General features: G+C 41.1%; 1 protein-coding gene across 3 annotated transcripts in view; it reads right to left on the bottom strand.

The window, feature by feature from the left end:
- The window catches only part of Crcp (CGRP receptor component), a 50,541-nt gene that overhangs the window by 32,663 nt on the left and 2,646 nt on the right, over positions 1–15,232 (bottom strand). For 2 of the 3 annotated variants that reach the window (XM_063233508.1, NM_001172933.1), the window contains 2 exon segments: positions 2,968–3,004; positions 1,044–1,142 (listed from right to left, as the gene is read on the bottom strand). In XM_063233508.1, the coding sequence (XP_063089578.1) occupies positions 1,044–1,091 (48 nt within the window). In that variant the 5' untranslated portion in view covers positions 1,092–1,142; positions 2,968–3,004. 3 annotated transcript variants of the gene reach the window in all.

The following is a 15,232-nucleotide window of genomic DNA, read 5'->3' as shown; positions in this document are numbered from 1 at the left end:
CGGCATAAGCGCCTGCCTTGCAAGTGTGTGTTCGTGAGTTCGATCCCCAGTACCGATAAAAAGAAAGAAAAAGACACACACACACAAATCAAACATCATATAACAAATATAATAGCATAAACTTTCTTTTTAAGGACAAAGTATAAAAATCAGGACAGAACACAGCAAAATGTCGACTAATATTAAAACGATAAAGTACATCTGCTTTCTTCTTTATGAATCTAGCACTTTTTCTTTTTTTTTGACACAAGGCCTCACTATGTAGTTCAGGCTGGCCTTGCAGTTGTGGTGCAGCCCTGCCTCAGCCTCCTGAGCGCTGGCATCATGGGAATGTGTCACCACACCCGGCTTAATGCTTCAAAATAAGTACTGCTTTCTGTGAAATAAAGAATCAGGCCTTGCACAAATAGAAGTCCCAGTCTTTGTCTTAAGGCTCCTGGGACACAAAGTGTGGGCCCTAGAATGTGTGTCCATCAGTCTCTGCGCCCTCTGGTCACACTGGACAGCCGATAGTGTGACCGAGGGGAAAAGGTGGCTGTCTGAATAGCTTTCGGGTGGCACTGGCTGCTTGTCTGAACCCTGATCCCAAGGCCTGGCTGTTTTCCCTGGCTGGGAACACTTGGTACCTACTGGAACACTGATTTCAGGACAGGGCCATTCCTGACCTCACGGCAGAGGATGACGGGACTCTGCCCCTACGATCCTCCTCTCTTGGCTGATTGTAATCCTGATAATAAATACACAATGAATATAGCAGCTTTCAGCGACTCCTATGAGCCCTGCAAGTGAACTACCATACCAGAGTGGGCTTCCAGGTGGGGATCCCCAACTTGCAAACAGTGTTTCCAAGGAGTCTGTATCTCTGTGAATAACTAATTCTTGCCACTGGCCAGACTCTTCCCACTGTGTGAACAGAATAGACGCCAGGTCACAGCAGATCTACTGAGGTCAGGCAAGAGGAGATCCTGCCTGGTTGGCAGTCACCAGTGGAAGGGGCCCCACCATGGGCAGTTCCACCAGGGGCTGCAAGAGCCCGGACTCACCTCATAGGTGATGGTATTCAGGTTCTGCTGCCCTGCACTATGCTTCATCTTCCCGCTTTCTCTACGCTGATCTTTCAGATCAGTCAGTAACTGGAACACCTAGGAAGAGATATGAAAAAGGTTTTGATGACTGAAGTTTTTTTTTTCAGACAGACTCTGGCTATGTAGTCCAAACTGGCCTTAAACTCACCACAGTATGTAGACCAGGCTGGCCCTGAACCTGGGGTGATCTTCCTGTCTCGGCCTCCTGAGTGTTTACAGGTATGCAGCATATCACAGCTTTTTGGTGTTTTGTTTTGTTTTGTTTGTACCAGGGATCAAACTCATGACCTCACCAGGCAGGCGCTTATGTCACTGAGCTGTATCCCCAGCCCACACTTAACTCGTCTCTAAGTCTTACTTTAGAGCAAATATGGGGGAGGAAGGCGTACCTGGGGATTGACTCAAGACCTTCAGCTCCAGCCCTGATTTTTCCTTTCTTTCTTTTGGGGAAATCTCATTTAGTTACCCAGGCTGGCCTCAGACTTCAAATCTTCCTGCCCCAGCCTCCAGAGCCACTGAGGTTACCAATGTGCCATACATAGGCTGCATGTGACATTTTAAAAATGTTACTTATCTGAGGCAAATCATGCAAACGCATTAGCTTCCTTAAAATATTTCAAGTGTTCCCTATCAATATATACTATATCACCAATCTCTGACCTCAAAATCATACTACTGGAGAATAAATCTTCCTAAAATAAATATATTTTTAAAGCGTTCTCATATTTAAATCTAGCATAATGTCTTTTATAAAAGAAAAATTACAAGGTAAAAGACGTTAAAAAAAAATAAAGGCGGCCTGGCAAGTATAAGGTCATGAGTTCGATCCCCGGTACCAAAATAAATAAATAACATAAAGGAGGCCGGGTGATTTAACCCATGGCAGAGCACTTACCTAGCATCCACAATCCCAGCACGGTGGAAAACATACAAATAACTGCAGGGATGGGGTGCTACTGATTGCAAGTAAAGTTTCCTTGTGCGGGAAAAACAGGCATTAACCCTGGGGTGGATGTCAGTGAGATCTCTGCCCTGTTTCTGAGATTCTACTTGAGAGAAGCAGGCTCACAGCCTGTTCCTATAAGAACGCACCCCTTTCTCTGCCTGCTATTCCTTTAAGAAGCAGTGGCCGAGATCCAGTGGTGTGGCATTTCCCCAGGGGACGAACAGTGAAACCCCTAGCAAGTCCACGCTGCACAAGGAAACCAAAAGCCACAGGCCTGGCAACAACCACATCATTTTACAGGCGTCACACAGCAGAGACTGAGACCTCCTCAAAGTCTTTATGAGTTTAGACTCTGACATCTGGGAAAGTGACGTGAATGTATGAGTGTTCTTTCTACACGGGCACAGTGGGGCCACACAAAGCCGGAGGTATGTCAAGACTTTGTTACCCTTCCTCTCTCACCAACCCCTTTCTCTTTCCTTCTTTTCCCTAGCAGTTACATCCTCAAACCCTCAAAATTATAAAAATCTGCTTATTTCCACTTATTCATAATGGTGAACTAAACTTTCACTTTCAAAATAAGGATGCTACTGTCTTTGAGACTACTTGAGAATCAAAGTGATAATATGTTAAAACACACAGGCAAAAGATGGCAATGAGGAAAAGGTATGACTTTTATACTGGGAAACTTTTACAGACAGAAATAGTTCTAAAATAGGTGCCTCTGTTCCACAAAGGGATCCCAAGTCATAATGCAGAATCTACGGCACATAGGGAAAGGTGCCCACTGTAAACTAAAGCCTGCCCAGTTTCCCTGCATATAATTTATTAAACTTAGAATATTCCCAGATCCACCAGACAGTGCATCAGTCCTACTTTAAGCATCTTCATAAAGGGCACACCAACAGAGGAAAAAGTTCACTCAAAGCTACTTACCTCGTAGTTACTGAGCAGTGCAGAATTTGCATCTTTCCTGCAAAAAGAAAAGCAAGCTCTCATCAGTCTGAATTCACATTCCTTTCTGCACATTCAATATCTGTGACATCATTCCCCTGCCTGGCTCAGCAACTCTGAAACTGCAATGTAAAGCTAAGATCTGTCTGAAGTCCCACGCTGGTTAGTGGACAACAGCAGAGCCGTCCTTCCTTTCTATGGTCACAGCACAGCACACAACCATTACAAGGTAAGTGAGAAAAGTACCGCATTTATCCCAAATCTCCATAGGAAGGGGTTAAGGGAAGTCAGGAACCTGAGAATTAGTTATACAGAAACCTGGGGGCAAAACTGCAGGAGAGAGGGGTCCGATAAATGGTACAGTACCTAAAGAATGGAGAAACAGCGCTGTTCCCTTTCAACCCTGGACCCTGGTCGTCTCCTGTTACCACTGACCTCCCCCAGCGGGGCATTCAAGTCTCCTGCTGAGGTAATGAAGGAGTTGTGTAGGCCACTGTCTCCCCCCAGGAAGCTCGGCAGGGCAGGGCAGGGAAGCTCGGCAGGGCAGGGCAGAGGCGTCTGCTACCCCACTGTAAACCTAGGCTGGCTTGCTGGGGTTCATGAACATGGATCTTTGTCTCCCTACTCTGTCTACCAATGACAACAGACACACTCTGAAATAGACATTTTTTCCTTCTTGCCTGTTTTTTTTCACTGATTGATCTTGTTTTTATGAGTGTGAACACTGTTTCTACTTTCTTGTTGTTGTTCTTCTGTTATTTTCATTTCTTTCTTTGCTCCCTCCTGTCACAAGTTTCCCAGTTTGTGTACTCTTTCTCTGTCCTGCAGTCTCCCTTCTTCTATTCAGATTCTTCTAATCTTCTATTTCTCCATTCTGTCTTCCCCATTCCTTTTAAATTCTCTCCCCTGAGAGTAAAATCACCATATTGAGAGTTTATTCACAGTATTCAGTTTTCTGGTTTGTTTTAGATTTTATTGTATCATCACAAATCTAGTCCATTCAGTTAAAGGTGGCAAATTAATAGTTACCAGTTTGTCATTTTCTAGACTGATGCTGTTGTTATTGCTGGTTATACTATTTTAGCCAAGGTGACATAATTGATCTAGGTCAGTTGTTCTTTCAACTCAAGTTAATGTATCCCACTAAACTATCTTTCACAATTGATGGAGAAGTAAGAAACCCCCACGACAAAGAACACCTGGAGAAATTCACGACCACCAAATCAGCGCTGCAAAATGTTCTGAAGAACATTCCAGAAAGAGATAATAAAGACTGTAACTCCAGAGGAGAGCTGGGTATGGTGGCACACACCTGTAATCCTAGCACTCGGGAGGCTAAGGTAAGAGGACCACTGCAAGTTCAAAAGCAGCCTGGGCTATAAGGGAGCTCAAGGCCAGCCTTAACTGCACAGTGAAACCCTGTCTCAAAAACAAAACAAAAAAAAACTGATGGAAAAAGATACCTTAGGCTGGGGATTTAGCTCAGCAGCATAAGTGCCTGCCTGGTAAGCATGAGGTTGTGAGTTCAATCCCCGGGACCGAAAAAAAGATACTACTATGAAAAATATCTGAAGAAATTCATGAATACCAAACTAGCACTCCAAAATGAAGAACATTCTTGAAAGAGAAAATAAGGGCTTACAACTCCATGACCACAACAGAGTAACTCCACCAAGCAAAACAAGCAATTGAACAGAGGAGAAAAAAAAAATGGACTAACAACAGGAAAATAACATGACAAGACAATAAATATCAGTTACAATCATCAATTTTAATGGTCTCCGGTTAACAATCAAAAGAAACAGACTGGCAGAATAGATCAAATAAGATTAAACAATATTCTGTATTCAAGAAACATACTTAATTCAAAAAGAAATTCATAGACTGAAAGTCAAAGGATGGAAAAAAATATTCCACATAATAGGAAACCAGAAAGCAGAGGTAGCTATTCCATTTAAAAAAAAAACAGTGGACTTCAGGTCAGGACTGATTAGGAGAGACAAAGAAGGTCACTATATGCTTGTGAAGGGAACAATCCAAGAGCAAGTGATAACAGTCATAAATATATATGCACCAAATACCAGCACACTCAACTATATAAAACAAATATTAATGGACTTGAAAAATCAAGTAAGTACTAATACAACTGGAATGCAGGACCTCAATACCCCACTGCCACAAACAGACAAATCAATTAGACCAAAAAAAAAAAAAAATCAAGAAGTTATCAGAATTGAACTAAACTTTTGAACAAACAGACTTAGTAGACATCTACAATGTTCTACCCCACATCAAAATACACATTCTTCTGAGCTGCATGGCATTTCTCCAAAACAGACCACATACTAGCTCTTAGGACATGCTTAAGTAAATGCAAAAGAACTAAAATTACCCCATGTATATCATCAGATTATAGTGCAATGAATTTAGAAATGATGGCAAAAAAAATCACAAGTACTTAATAAACATCTTGAAATTAAATAGCACTCTCCATGCAATAAGGAGTGAAAAGGGTGAAATCACAACAGACTCTAACAGAAATCCAGAAGATCAATCCTGCTTCAAGAACTTGTATTCTAATATGATGGAAAATAGAAGAAATGGACAGATTACCTAGGCATGTATGAATTACCAAAGCTGAATCAAGAAGATAAAAAAGTTCTAAATAAACCACTATGAATCAGTGAAATTGAAGATGTAATTCCCAACAAGAAAAGCCAAGGTCCTCACAGATTCACTGCTGAATTCTACAAGAAATTTAGAGAAGACCTAATGCTGCAACTTCTCAGTTTATTTAATAAAACTGAAAGGGAAGCAATATGCCCAGATTCATTCCTGGAAGCAAGTATTACCCTGATACCAAAACCAGAAAAAGGACTGAGCCAAGAAAAGAGAACTATAGCCCAATCTCCCTCCTAAACAGACGCAAAAATCCTCAATCAGATACTGGCAAAGAGAATGCAGCAAATCATCAAGAATATGATATACCATGACCAAGTAGGATTCATCCCAGCAATGCAAAGATGGTTCAAAATACACAAATCAATAAATGTAATACACCATGTTAACAAAGCCAAGGACAAAAAACCTATGATCATCTCAATGGATGCAGAAAAATCATTTGATTCCATTCATGATAAAAACCCTACAGAAAATTAGAATGGTCTTTATCTCAGTGTGATTAAAGACATCTATGACAAACCGACAGCCAACATCATACGAGACAAAAACTGAAAGCTTTTACTGTGAAATCAGGAATAAGACAATGACATACACTATCACCACTCCTATATTGTTCTAGAAACACTGGCCAGACCAATTAGACAAGAAAGAGAAATAAAAGAAAGGAGGATAAGCAAAGAAGTTAAATTATCATTATTTATAGATGATATGATACTGCATATAGAAAATTCCAAAAATTCCACCAAAAAACAGTAGATTTAATAACCAAATTCAGTAACGTAGCTAGATACAAAGTTAACACTCAAAAATCAATAGCATTCCACTACGCAAACAACAAACTCACTGGGAGAGAAATCAGGGAAATAACACCTTTCACAGTAGCATCCAAAAAAATAAAATGTCTAGGATTTTTTTTTTTTTTTGGTACCAGGGATTGAACTCACGACTGCTGTTTGCCAGGCAGGCACTTATGCCACTGAGCTAAATCCCCAGCCCCAAAATGTCTAAGAATTAATCTACCAAAGTAAAAAACTTCTATAATGAACACTATATAACTCTAAAAAAGGAGATTGAAGAGGACTTCAGAAAAATCAAAAGATATTCCTTGCTCGAGTACAAAGAACCAATATGGTGAAAATGGCTATACTTCCAAAACTGTAATACAGATTTAATGCAATCCCAGTCAAAATTCCAACAGCATATTTTGCAGAATTAGAGAAAACAATCCTAAAATTCATCTAGAACCAGAAGGGACCTAGAAAAGCAAAGGCAATTCTGGGGAACAAAGGCAAGGCAGGGGGTATCACAATCTCTGACGTGAAATTATACAACAAAGCTACCGTGATTAAAACAGCATGGTACTGACAAAAGTCAGACCTGAGGATCAATGAAAGATATCTATAAATGATGAAACAATTCCAAACATACTCAGTCACCTTATCTTTGAGAAAGGTGCCAAACACACTCTCTGGAAGAATGACAATCTCTTTAATAAATGGTGCTGGAAAAGCTGGCTTTCTACATGCTGAAGATTAAAACTGGACACCATGCACTAAACTAGTGGAAATGGATCAAAGATCTTAATATTAAAACAGAAACATTAAATCTACTGGAAGATAGAATAAGTAGAACTCTTGAAGACATTGGAGTAGGCAAAGACTTTATGAACAAAACCCCAATCCCACAGAAACTATCACAAAGCAACAACTGGGATCTCATTGAAACGCTTCTGCACAGCAAAAGGAACCACCAACAGACTGAAGAGACAACTCACTGTATTGGAAAAAATGTTTGCTAACTGTTCCTCAGACAAAGGACTAATATCTAGAATATATAAAAGAACTCAAAAAAATCAAGACTTTCCAAATTTAGAAACCTAATCCAAAACTGGGCATCTTAAACAAACACTTTTTAAGAGGTGCAAAGGGCAAATAAATATATGGAAAGATGTTCAACATCACTGGTGATTCAAGATATGCCAAAAACAAAACAAAAAACTGATATTCCATCTCACTGAGAGAAGAAAGATGGCTATTATCAAGATATCAACTAATGGGCTGGGGATTTAAAAGCTCAGCCACATAAGCACCTGCCTTGTAAGCAGGCAGTCGTGAGTTCGATCCCCGGTACCAATAAAAAGGAAAACGACAAAAAAAGACATCAACTAACAACAGGCGAGCAGGGCTGCGGGAAACACGAACCCTTCTCCACTGTTGATGGGGGGTGCAGACTGGTGCAACCACTACAGAAATCAGTGTGGAGATTCCTCAAAACCTAAAACTATAGGTCCATTTGACCCAGCTATTCCCCTTCATGATATCTTCAAAAAAGAATTAAAAGGATCATAGCACAGTGATATATGCACACCCACGTTTATAGGACAGTTTTTAATAGCAGAATCTTGGAAACAGCCCAAATGCCCATCAGCTGATGAATCGATAAAGATGACATGGGGTTGTTTTTATACAATGGTGCACTGCTCTGCCATAAAAGGACACATGAGACATTTCTAGCTAAATGAACGCACTCCTGAGACCATACTCTTACAAGGAATAACGGACACACATATTTAAATACTGTACAACAGAAACTACAAGTGTAAACACAGACCAAAATGCATAAGAAATATGGGGGAATGGGAGGAAAATGTTCAAATGAGAATGGAAACAAGAGTGGGGAAAGACTACAGGAAGGAAGTAACAAGAAAAAAAGAGAACAGAAAGAAAGAGGCAAAGCTCTTATAAATAAGAGGAGGGAAATGGGGAAGAAAGACGGTGTATCACATACAGGTACAAATTCGATACAACAAGTGTTATCATTATGTGTATCTAAAAATGTACCAATAAAAAAGTATAGAAGAGAAAGGGGGGAGGGAAAAAAAAGTATAGAAGAGGGGCCAAGGATTCAGCTCAGCAGCATAAGCGCCTGCCTTGCAAGCATGAGGTCGATCCCCAGTACCAAAAAAAAGTGTAGAAGGATGCAGGTGTGGTGGTGTAATATCAGCACTTGAAGCTGAGGCAGGAGGATCACCTACAGTTGGAGGCCAGCCAAGGTCACTTAGTGAGTTCAAGGCCAGCCTGAACTAAATAGCGAAACCCTCATTAAAAAAAAAAAACAAAAAAAAAACAAAAAAGCAACAGCAAGTGATCTACAGAGACAGACCTAGACCTTAGCTCACCACTACAGTGATGCCAGTACTTAATCAAGGCAGCACAGAAAGCTTATCCAAATGCTACTAGTACTTCAGCAAGTAGTTATGATTTCACAGTGGACAGAGGGCAATATACTTAAAAAAAAACCAACCCAGGAAGGACGTTGTATAATTAGTGCTATGTGACAAGCTTTGCTTATAATTGAAAATGACAAATTAAATCCTATTCCTCCTTAATCAGGAAATCAGTTCCAGAGCTTCCTCTTGTCTGCTTAGAATTAAATTACAAGCCCTCCCGCCTTGTGTGCTCAAAGAAGCACCACACCTGCAGGGTCAGGGCACTGGGCAGCCCTTCCTGCAACAGTTCATGGGGAGAACATTAATGTTTGTTCTTCCAGGGCTGACAGTTCCATCTCAGTTGCCACTGTGTCGTATTTACTTCCAAATCACCTCTCACTCTGACACACAGCATGCACTGTGCCCTGAGAACACCCCTCTCCATTCAAGTCAACACTGTTAATGTGAGGATCCAAAGAACACCATCTTTCCCCAGAACACAGGAGGAGGGAACTCTTCCTCTATTGTAGTATACCGTGGTACTGGCAGGTTGGACCCAAGCAGGGCCTCACACAAGCTAGGCAAGTGCTCTACCACTAAGCTGTATCCCCGGCCCCTGATAGATTTTTTTTTTTTTTTTTTTTTTGGTCTTTTTCCTTTTTATCGGTACCAGGGATCGAACTCATGACCACCTGCTTGCAAGGCAGGTACTTATGCCGCTGAGCTAAATCCCCAGCCCCCCCCCCCGATTTTTTTTAATGACTCTGTGTTTGGGGAACAGGAAAACAATAAATGTTTAAACGAATACTATACCTTGTACATTCTGGTTGGCAAAATCTGATTTATTCATTGATTTTCTTTTCTAGAAACAGCTTTTCTTATCAACAAAATACAAAGTAAATGCTAATATATGCAAGGCCCTCCTTTATTCAATAAAAGGTCAATTAGGGCTAGGGGTGTATCTCAGTGTAGAACATGGGTTTAGCACCCCCAGGCCCTGGATTCGATCCCAGGTACCAAGGAAAAAATGGTAAATGACTACAGTACCTATTATGATGGCCTCAGAGAGCTGTTACATATTGAGAAATTCTTTTAAAGGCAATTTTTATCCTCAAGAAGTGACTAAAAGCACTGCTGAGTGACAGTTTGGAGAACAGGGTATGATGAGATCAAGCAGAATTAACTTTATAAGTTACCAATTTAACAGCACAATGATGATATGACACACGAAGACAGATCCCTCAGAACAACCCTGCCCACAAAAACGTTTCATTTGAATCTAGTGAGGAGGATATAATCAGATCATTCCAAAGTGAGGGCTTTAGGCAAATGGCCTAGATTCCAGCATCAATGCCATCTCTCACAATGCCAATGTTGGGAGTGAAGGGGGCACTAAAACACTGCCACAGAGTAAAGGGGAGTCTTCACTGAATCCCAAATTTGGGGGGCGGGGAACCCAGCTAAAATGACACTAGGCAGACAGTGGAAGATATCTGACGATGCACTCCATGTTAACAACAGTAATTCTATCAGCACTAAATTTTTAGGTGTGACAATGGCATTGTGGATACACAGGACAAGGCCCCTCTTCAGGAGTTTTTTTTTTTTGGTTTTTGTTTTATTTAAGACGAGGTCTCACTGTGTAGTTTAGGCTGGCCTTAAACTCACCATGTAGCTTAACCTGGGCTCAAACTCACAGCAGCCCTCCTGCCTCAGCCTCCTGAATGCTCTGATTATAGGTGTGTCCCATCATAGCAGCTCACTGAGAGTTAAAACCATGTCTGCAATGCTGAAATTGTTCAGTAAAGTAAGTGTGTATGTGTTTCGCAGACATGGAGAAAATGCTCGTGCCATGTGGGAAAGAAATGAGACAGATACCCACACTGAAATGTTAACAGGTGATGAGTCTGGGCAAGGGTGTGCAGCTACTTGTGGTGTTATTTTTGCAGCTATTCTGAAACAGGCTTGAAATTTTTCAAGATGAAAGTTGAAAAAAATAGAAATGTAAAGCTTAAGAATTCCATATGGTTGGGGCTGGGGATTTAGCTCAGCGGCATAAGCGCCTGCCTTGCAAGCAGGCAGTCGTGAGTTCGATCCCCGGTACCGATAAAAACGAAAAAGACAAAAAAAAAAAAAAAAAAAAAAAAAAAAGAATGAGAATGGTTTAAGGATCTTTTTTTTTTTTTTTTTTTTTTGGTACTGGGAATTGAACTCATGGCCTCATGCTTGCCAGGCTGGCGCTTATGCTGCTGAGCTAAATCCCCCGCCCGGTTTAAGGATCTTAATATTAAAACAGAAACATTGGGGCTGGAGGTTTAGCTCAGCGGCATAAGTGCCTGCCTTGCAAGCAGGCAGTCGTGAGTTCAATCCCCGGTACTGGTGAAAAGGAAAAAGACAAAAATAAATAAATAAATAAAATAAAACAGAAACATTAAATCTGCTAGAAGATACAGTAGGTAGAACTCTTGAAGACACTGGTGAAGATTTTGTGAAACTCCAACTGCACAAGAACTATAACAAAGAATCAATAATTGGGATCTTATCTTATTGAAAAGCTTTTGCACAGTAAGAGAAACCACCAACAGAGTGAAGAGATAATCCACTATAGGGGAGAAGATGTTTGCCAGTTGTTTCTTAGACAAAGGATTACTACTGAGAACATACAAAGAACTCAAAAAATTAGGCCTTCCAGATTTAAAGACCCAACCCAAAAATGGGCATCTGAGATGAATACACACTTCTCAGATGAGGAAATACAAACAGCAAATAAATATATGAAAAAATGTTCACTATCACTGGTGATTCAAGAGATGCAAATTAAAACAACACTGAGATTTCACCTCACCCCTGAAATAATGGCTAGTATCAAGAAATCAAGCAATAATAAATGCTGGAGGGGCCATGGGGAAAAAGTTCCTTCATTGTTGATGGGAGTACAGACTGGTGCCACCACTATGGAGATCAGTGTGGTGACTCCTCAAAAACCTAGGACTACAGGTCCCATTCAACCCAGCTATTTCCCTTCTGGGTATCTTCCTAAAAGAATTAAAAACATCATACCACAGCAATGTATATGCACCTATATTTATAGCAGCACAATTTGTAATAGCTAGACCTTGGAAACAACCTAAATGCCCATCCACTGAGGAATGGCTAAAAAAGATGCGGTATTTTTATACAATGAAGTACTACTTGGCCATAAAGAAGGATAAACTAGAGACTTTTATAGGTAAAAGGATACAACTTGAGGGCATACTCAGAAGTGAAATAAATCAGACACATGTGTAAACATCATATTGTCTCACTAGTGTGAAAAGCTAAAAACAACATATGTATATATGTATATAAAAACTAGTTAAGATAATTATACTACCGATTTCTCTGAGTTCACTGAAGAGAAAGATCTGCTCGGGTACCACTCAGACAATTCAATGCAGATGTCTGGTGCTCTGGGTGAATGATTTGAGGATGACAATGAATAAGGCATATACCACTGTTGCCCCCTGATTGATGTGTCTTGAAATTCTGTTGTAGTTTTCTTTTTTTTTTTTTTTATTTGCAATAAAACGGATTTGAAAAATAAATAAATAGGCTGGTGATACGGCTCAGTGATAGAGAACAGACTAATACTGATTTGATATATAATGTCTAAAGAAAATACTCTATTGGGCTGGGTGTGGTGGTGCATGCCTCTAATCCCAGCATTCAGGAGACTGGGGCAGGAAGATCACGGTGGGTTTGAAGCCAGTCTGGCCTACATGAGTTCAAGGCCAGCCTCAACTACATAATGAGATCCTCAAAAAGAAAAATATTCCAAGTGAATTTTAAAAACTGTTCAAATCTATGCTGGAAGTAGCCAAATACTTGTATCCTTGTGAAATAACTAGCATATTGAATGTGACCTTTTTAAAGTTTAACCTGTAAAATCTGCTTAACTTGCTGAGTCAATTTAATAGATGTAAACAACTACTTTGCAAAACCAAATTCTGAATAAACAGTACAAAATGATCTATTGGCAGATCCCAAAGATCCCTTTTCCCAAAAGCACACACACATACACACAAAAAGCCAGGCCAACAGTGCCCGGTAATTGCTAAGCAATTAACTTATGAACACAATGACGAACAGAATTGCTCAATTTCCCTTACGTTCAGCCTGTTCAATTCATGCTTTTCTGAAAACTAAACTTTGGTACAGAAATCTATGCAGGTTTTAAAGTCAAAGAACAATTTAATTTGCAGTACTCTCTTTGGAGCTACCAAACAAGTATGCTTCCGCAGACCTGCTACTGAATTGTCACAGATCTGTTTCCTAACTTTATAAACTGTAGTATTTCTGGATGGAAAACCTGAGCAATCTTGACCTAAACCAGGCAAGGCAAGGTGGTGCGTACCTATAATCCCAGTCGTCTGGGAGGGTGAGGTAGAAGGATCACAAATTTGAGCCCAGAAGAGGCAATGTCTCAAAATAATCCCCTCTCCCCAGAAAAAGATCTCAGGATTAACTCAGGTCAAAAGCCCTGGGGGGGGGGGGGGGCGCGACCCTGACAGGACCTCAAAAAAAAAAAAAAACAACAGCAGATACCAGAGTATAAACAGTGTCCACTCCCCAGTTCAAGAGGCATCATATGATCCCTCTTGAGGGCACAGGTGACCTCAAGGCACTAGACAAAGTGAGCCAAATAGCTGGTACCTTGTACACAGAGGTACTTGATTCTATTACGGATATGTTACACCCTCTCATTGGAGGAAGATATGTTTCCCAGCGCAGCTGTTTTTGCTGTGATAGGGCTAGAATCCAGACCCTCACCGGTCAGGCAAGCACTGTGCACTGAGTTATGCCCCCAGCCTAAACAAGATGTCTTTATTTATTTATTCATTTATTTTTGTAGCAGGGATCAAACTCACAACCTCGCACTAGCCAGGCAAGCCCTTATGCCACTGAGCTAAATCCCCGGCTATTTATTATTTATTTATTTATTTATTTATTTTTCTTGTCTTTTTGAGACTGGGTCTCGCTATGAGGTTTAGGCTGGCCTTGGGCTCTTTGTAGCCCAGGCTGATCTCAAAACTTGCAAAGATCCTCCTGCCTCAACCTCCCTAGTACTAGGATTACAGGAGTGTGACACCATGCCCAGCAATGTCTTTACTTTAAATTCTTATCATTCAATCAAATAAAAGGGTAACTATTTCTCTTGTTTCAGGAGCGCCTAGTATGTGTTCACATGTGCTACTTAGCAGGTTTACTCTCCAGACCCGAAGGGAAGGACGCAGTAAGCACTCTGAACTTCCCCTGCGCCTTCTCACTTCAGGTCCTGGAGTCTAGGCAGAGTGGCTTGGCTCTGCTGAAGGCCCCGAGGTCACAGCCACGATGGAGGCCAGGCAGGGTGAGAAGTCAGGCTCCAGCCCCTTCCATCCGAGCCCCTTCCATGTCCACCCCATGCCCTACTTCAGGGGACCCCATTCTCTCATCAAGTGCCAGCCCCAAAGCTGTTGGTTTCAATAAAACAAAGGCTTCTTTTGAGAAGTGGACGAGTCGTTATATACTGATTTAATCTACTTCACTTAAGAGAACCAGGAAAGTCTATATACGCCCAGCAAATGGAGTAACAGTTTATATTTACTAAGCGAGGGGCTTGCCTTGCAAGCGCGTAGTCTGAATTCGATCCCTGGTACCAGAAAAAAAAGAAATGTATCTATATCTATATCCATATCTAAATCTATACATATTTACTAAGTGAACCCTGGACAGTACGATAGTGAACGAGTATTTGCTGCATGCCTTCTGTGCAGCAAATGCAGTACTAAGCACAAGATAAGCAGGTGTGGCTGCCACCTTTGTGGCACTAAACAAGAACACTTCTAATTATCCAAGGGGAAGGTAAACCAAGATGCCATAAAAGAGGACTTATTGAAAAGGGACAATCTAGGGGCTGAGGATTTAACTCAGCAGCATAAGTGCCTGCCTTGCAAGCAGGCAGTCGTGAGTTCGATCCCTGGTACGATAAAAACGAAAAAGCCAAAAAAAAAGAAAGAAAGAAAAGGGACAATCTGTCTGAGAAGGCAGCAGGGGAGGAGGCAAAGTAGGAGGCACCGGGAACCACGGTGCAAGGGTCCTGAGGTAGGAAAGGGCATGGACAGAGAAGGCCCGATCAGTAGGAAACATGTGCTTTGGAGGGAGGGAGGTGGAAAGGCTGAAAAACCAGTGAGTTTTACACAAGGACTGGCCTGATCCCATCAATGCTCAGGATCACTCTTGTTGCTGTACAGAAAAGAAAATGGAAGGGAGACAGAAGTAGCAGCCAAAAGACTTAAAATAGCTTACTCTGGAGCAGAGACGATGGACTCCAAAGTCATC

This window comes from Cavia porcellus, unplaced genomic scaffold, assembly GCF_034190915.1.
Source record: "Cavia porcellus strain 051 isolate PalLab524CR breed Dunkin Hartley unplaced genomic scaffold, mCavPor4.1 scaffold_23, whole genome shotgun sequence".
Classification (NCBI taxonomy): Eukaryota; Metazoa; Chordata; class Mammalia; order Rodentia; family Caviidae; genus Cavia; species Cavia porcellus.
This window is presented reverse-complemented; position numbering and strand designations above follow the sequence as displayed.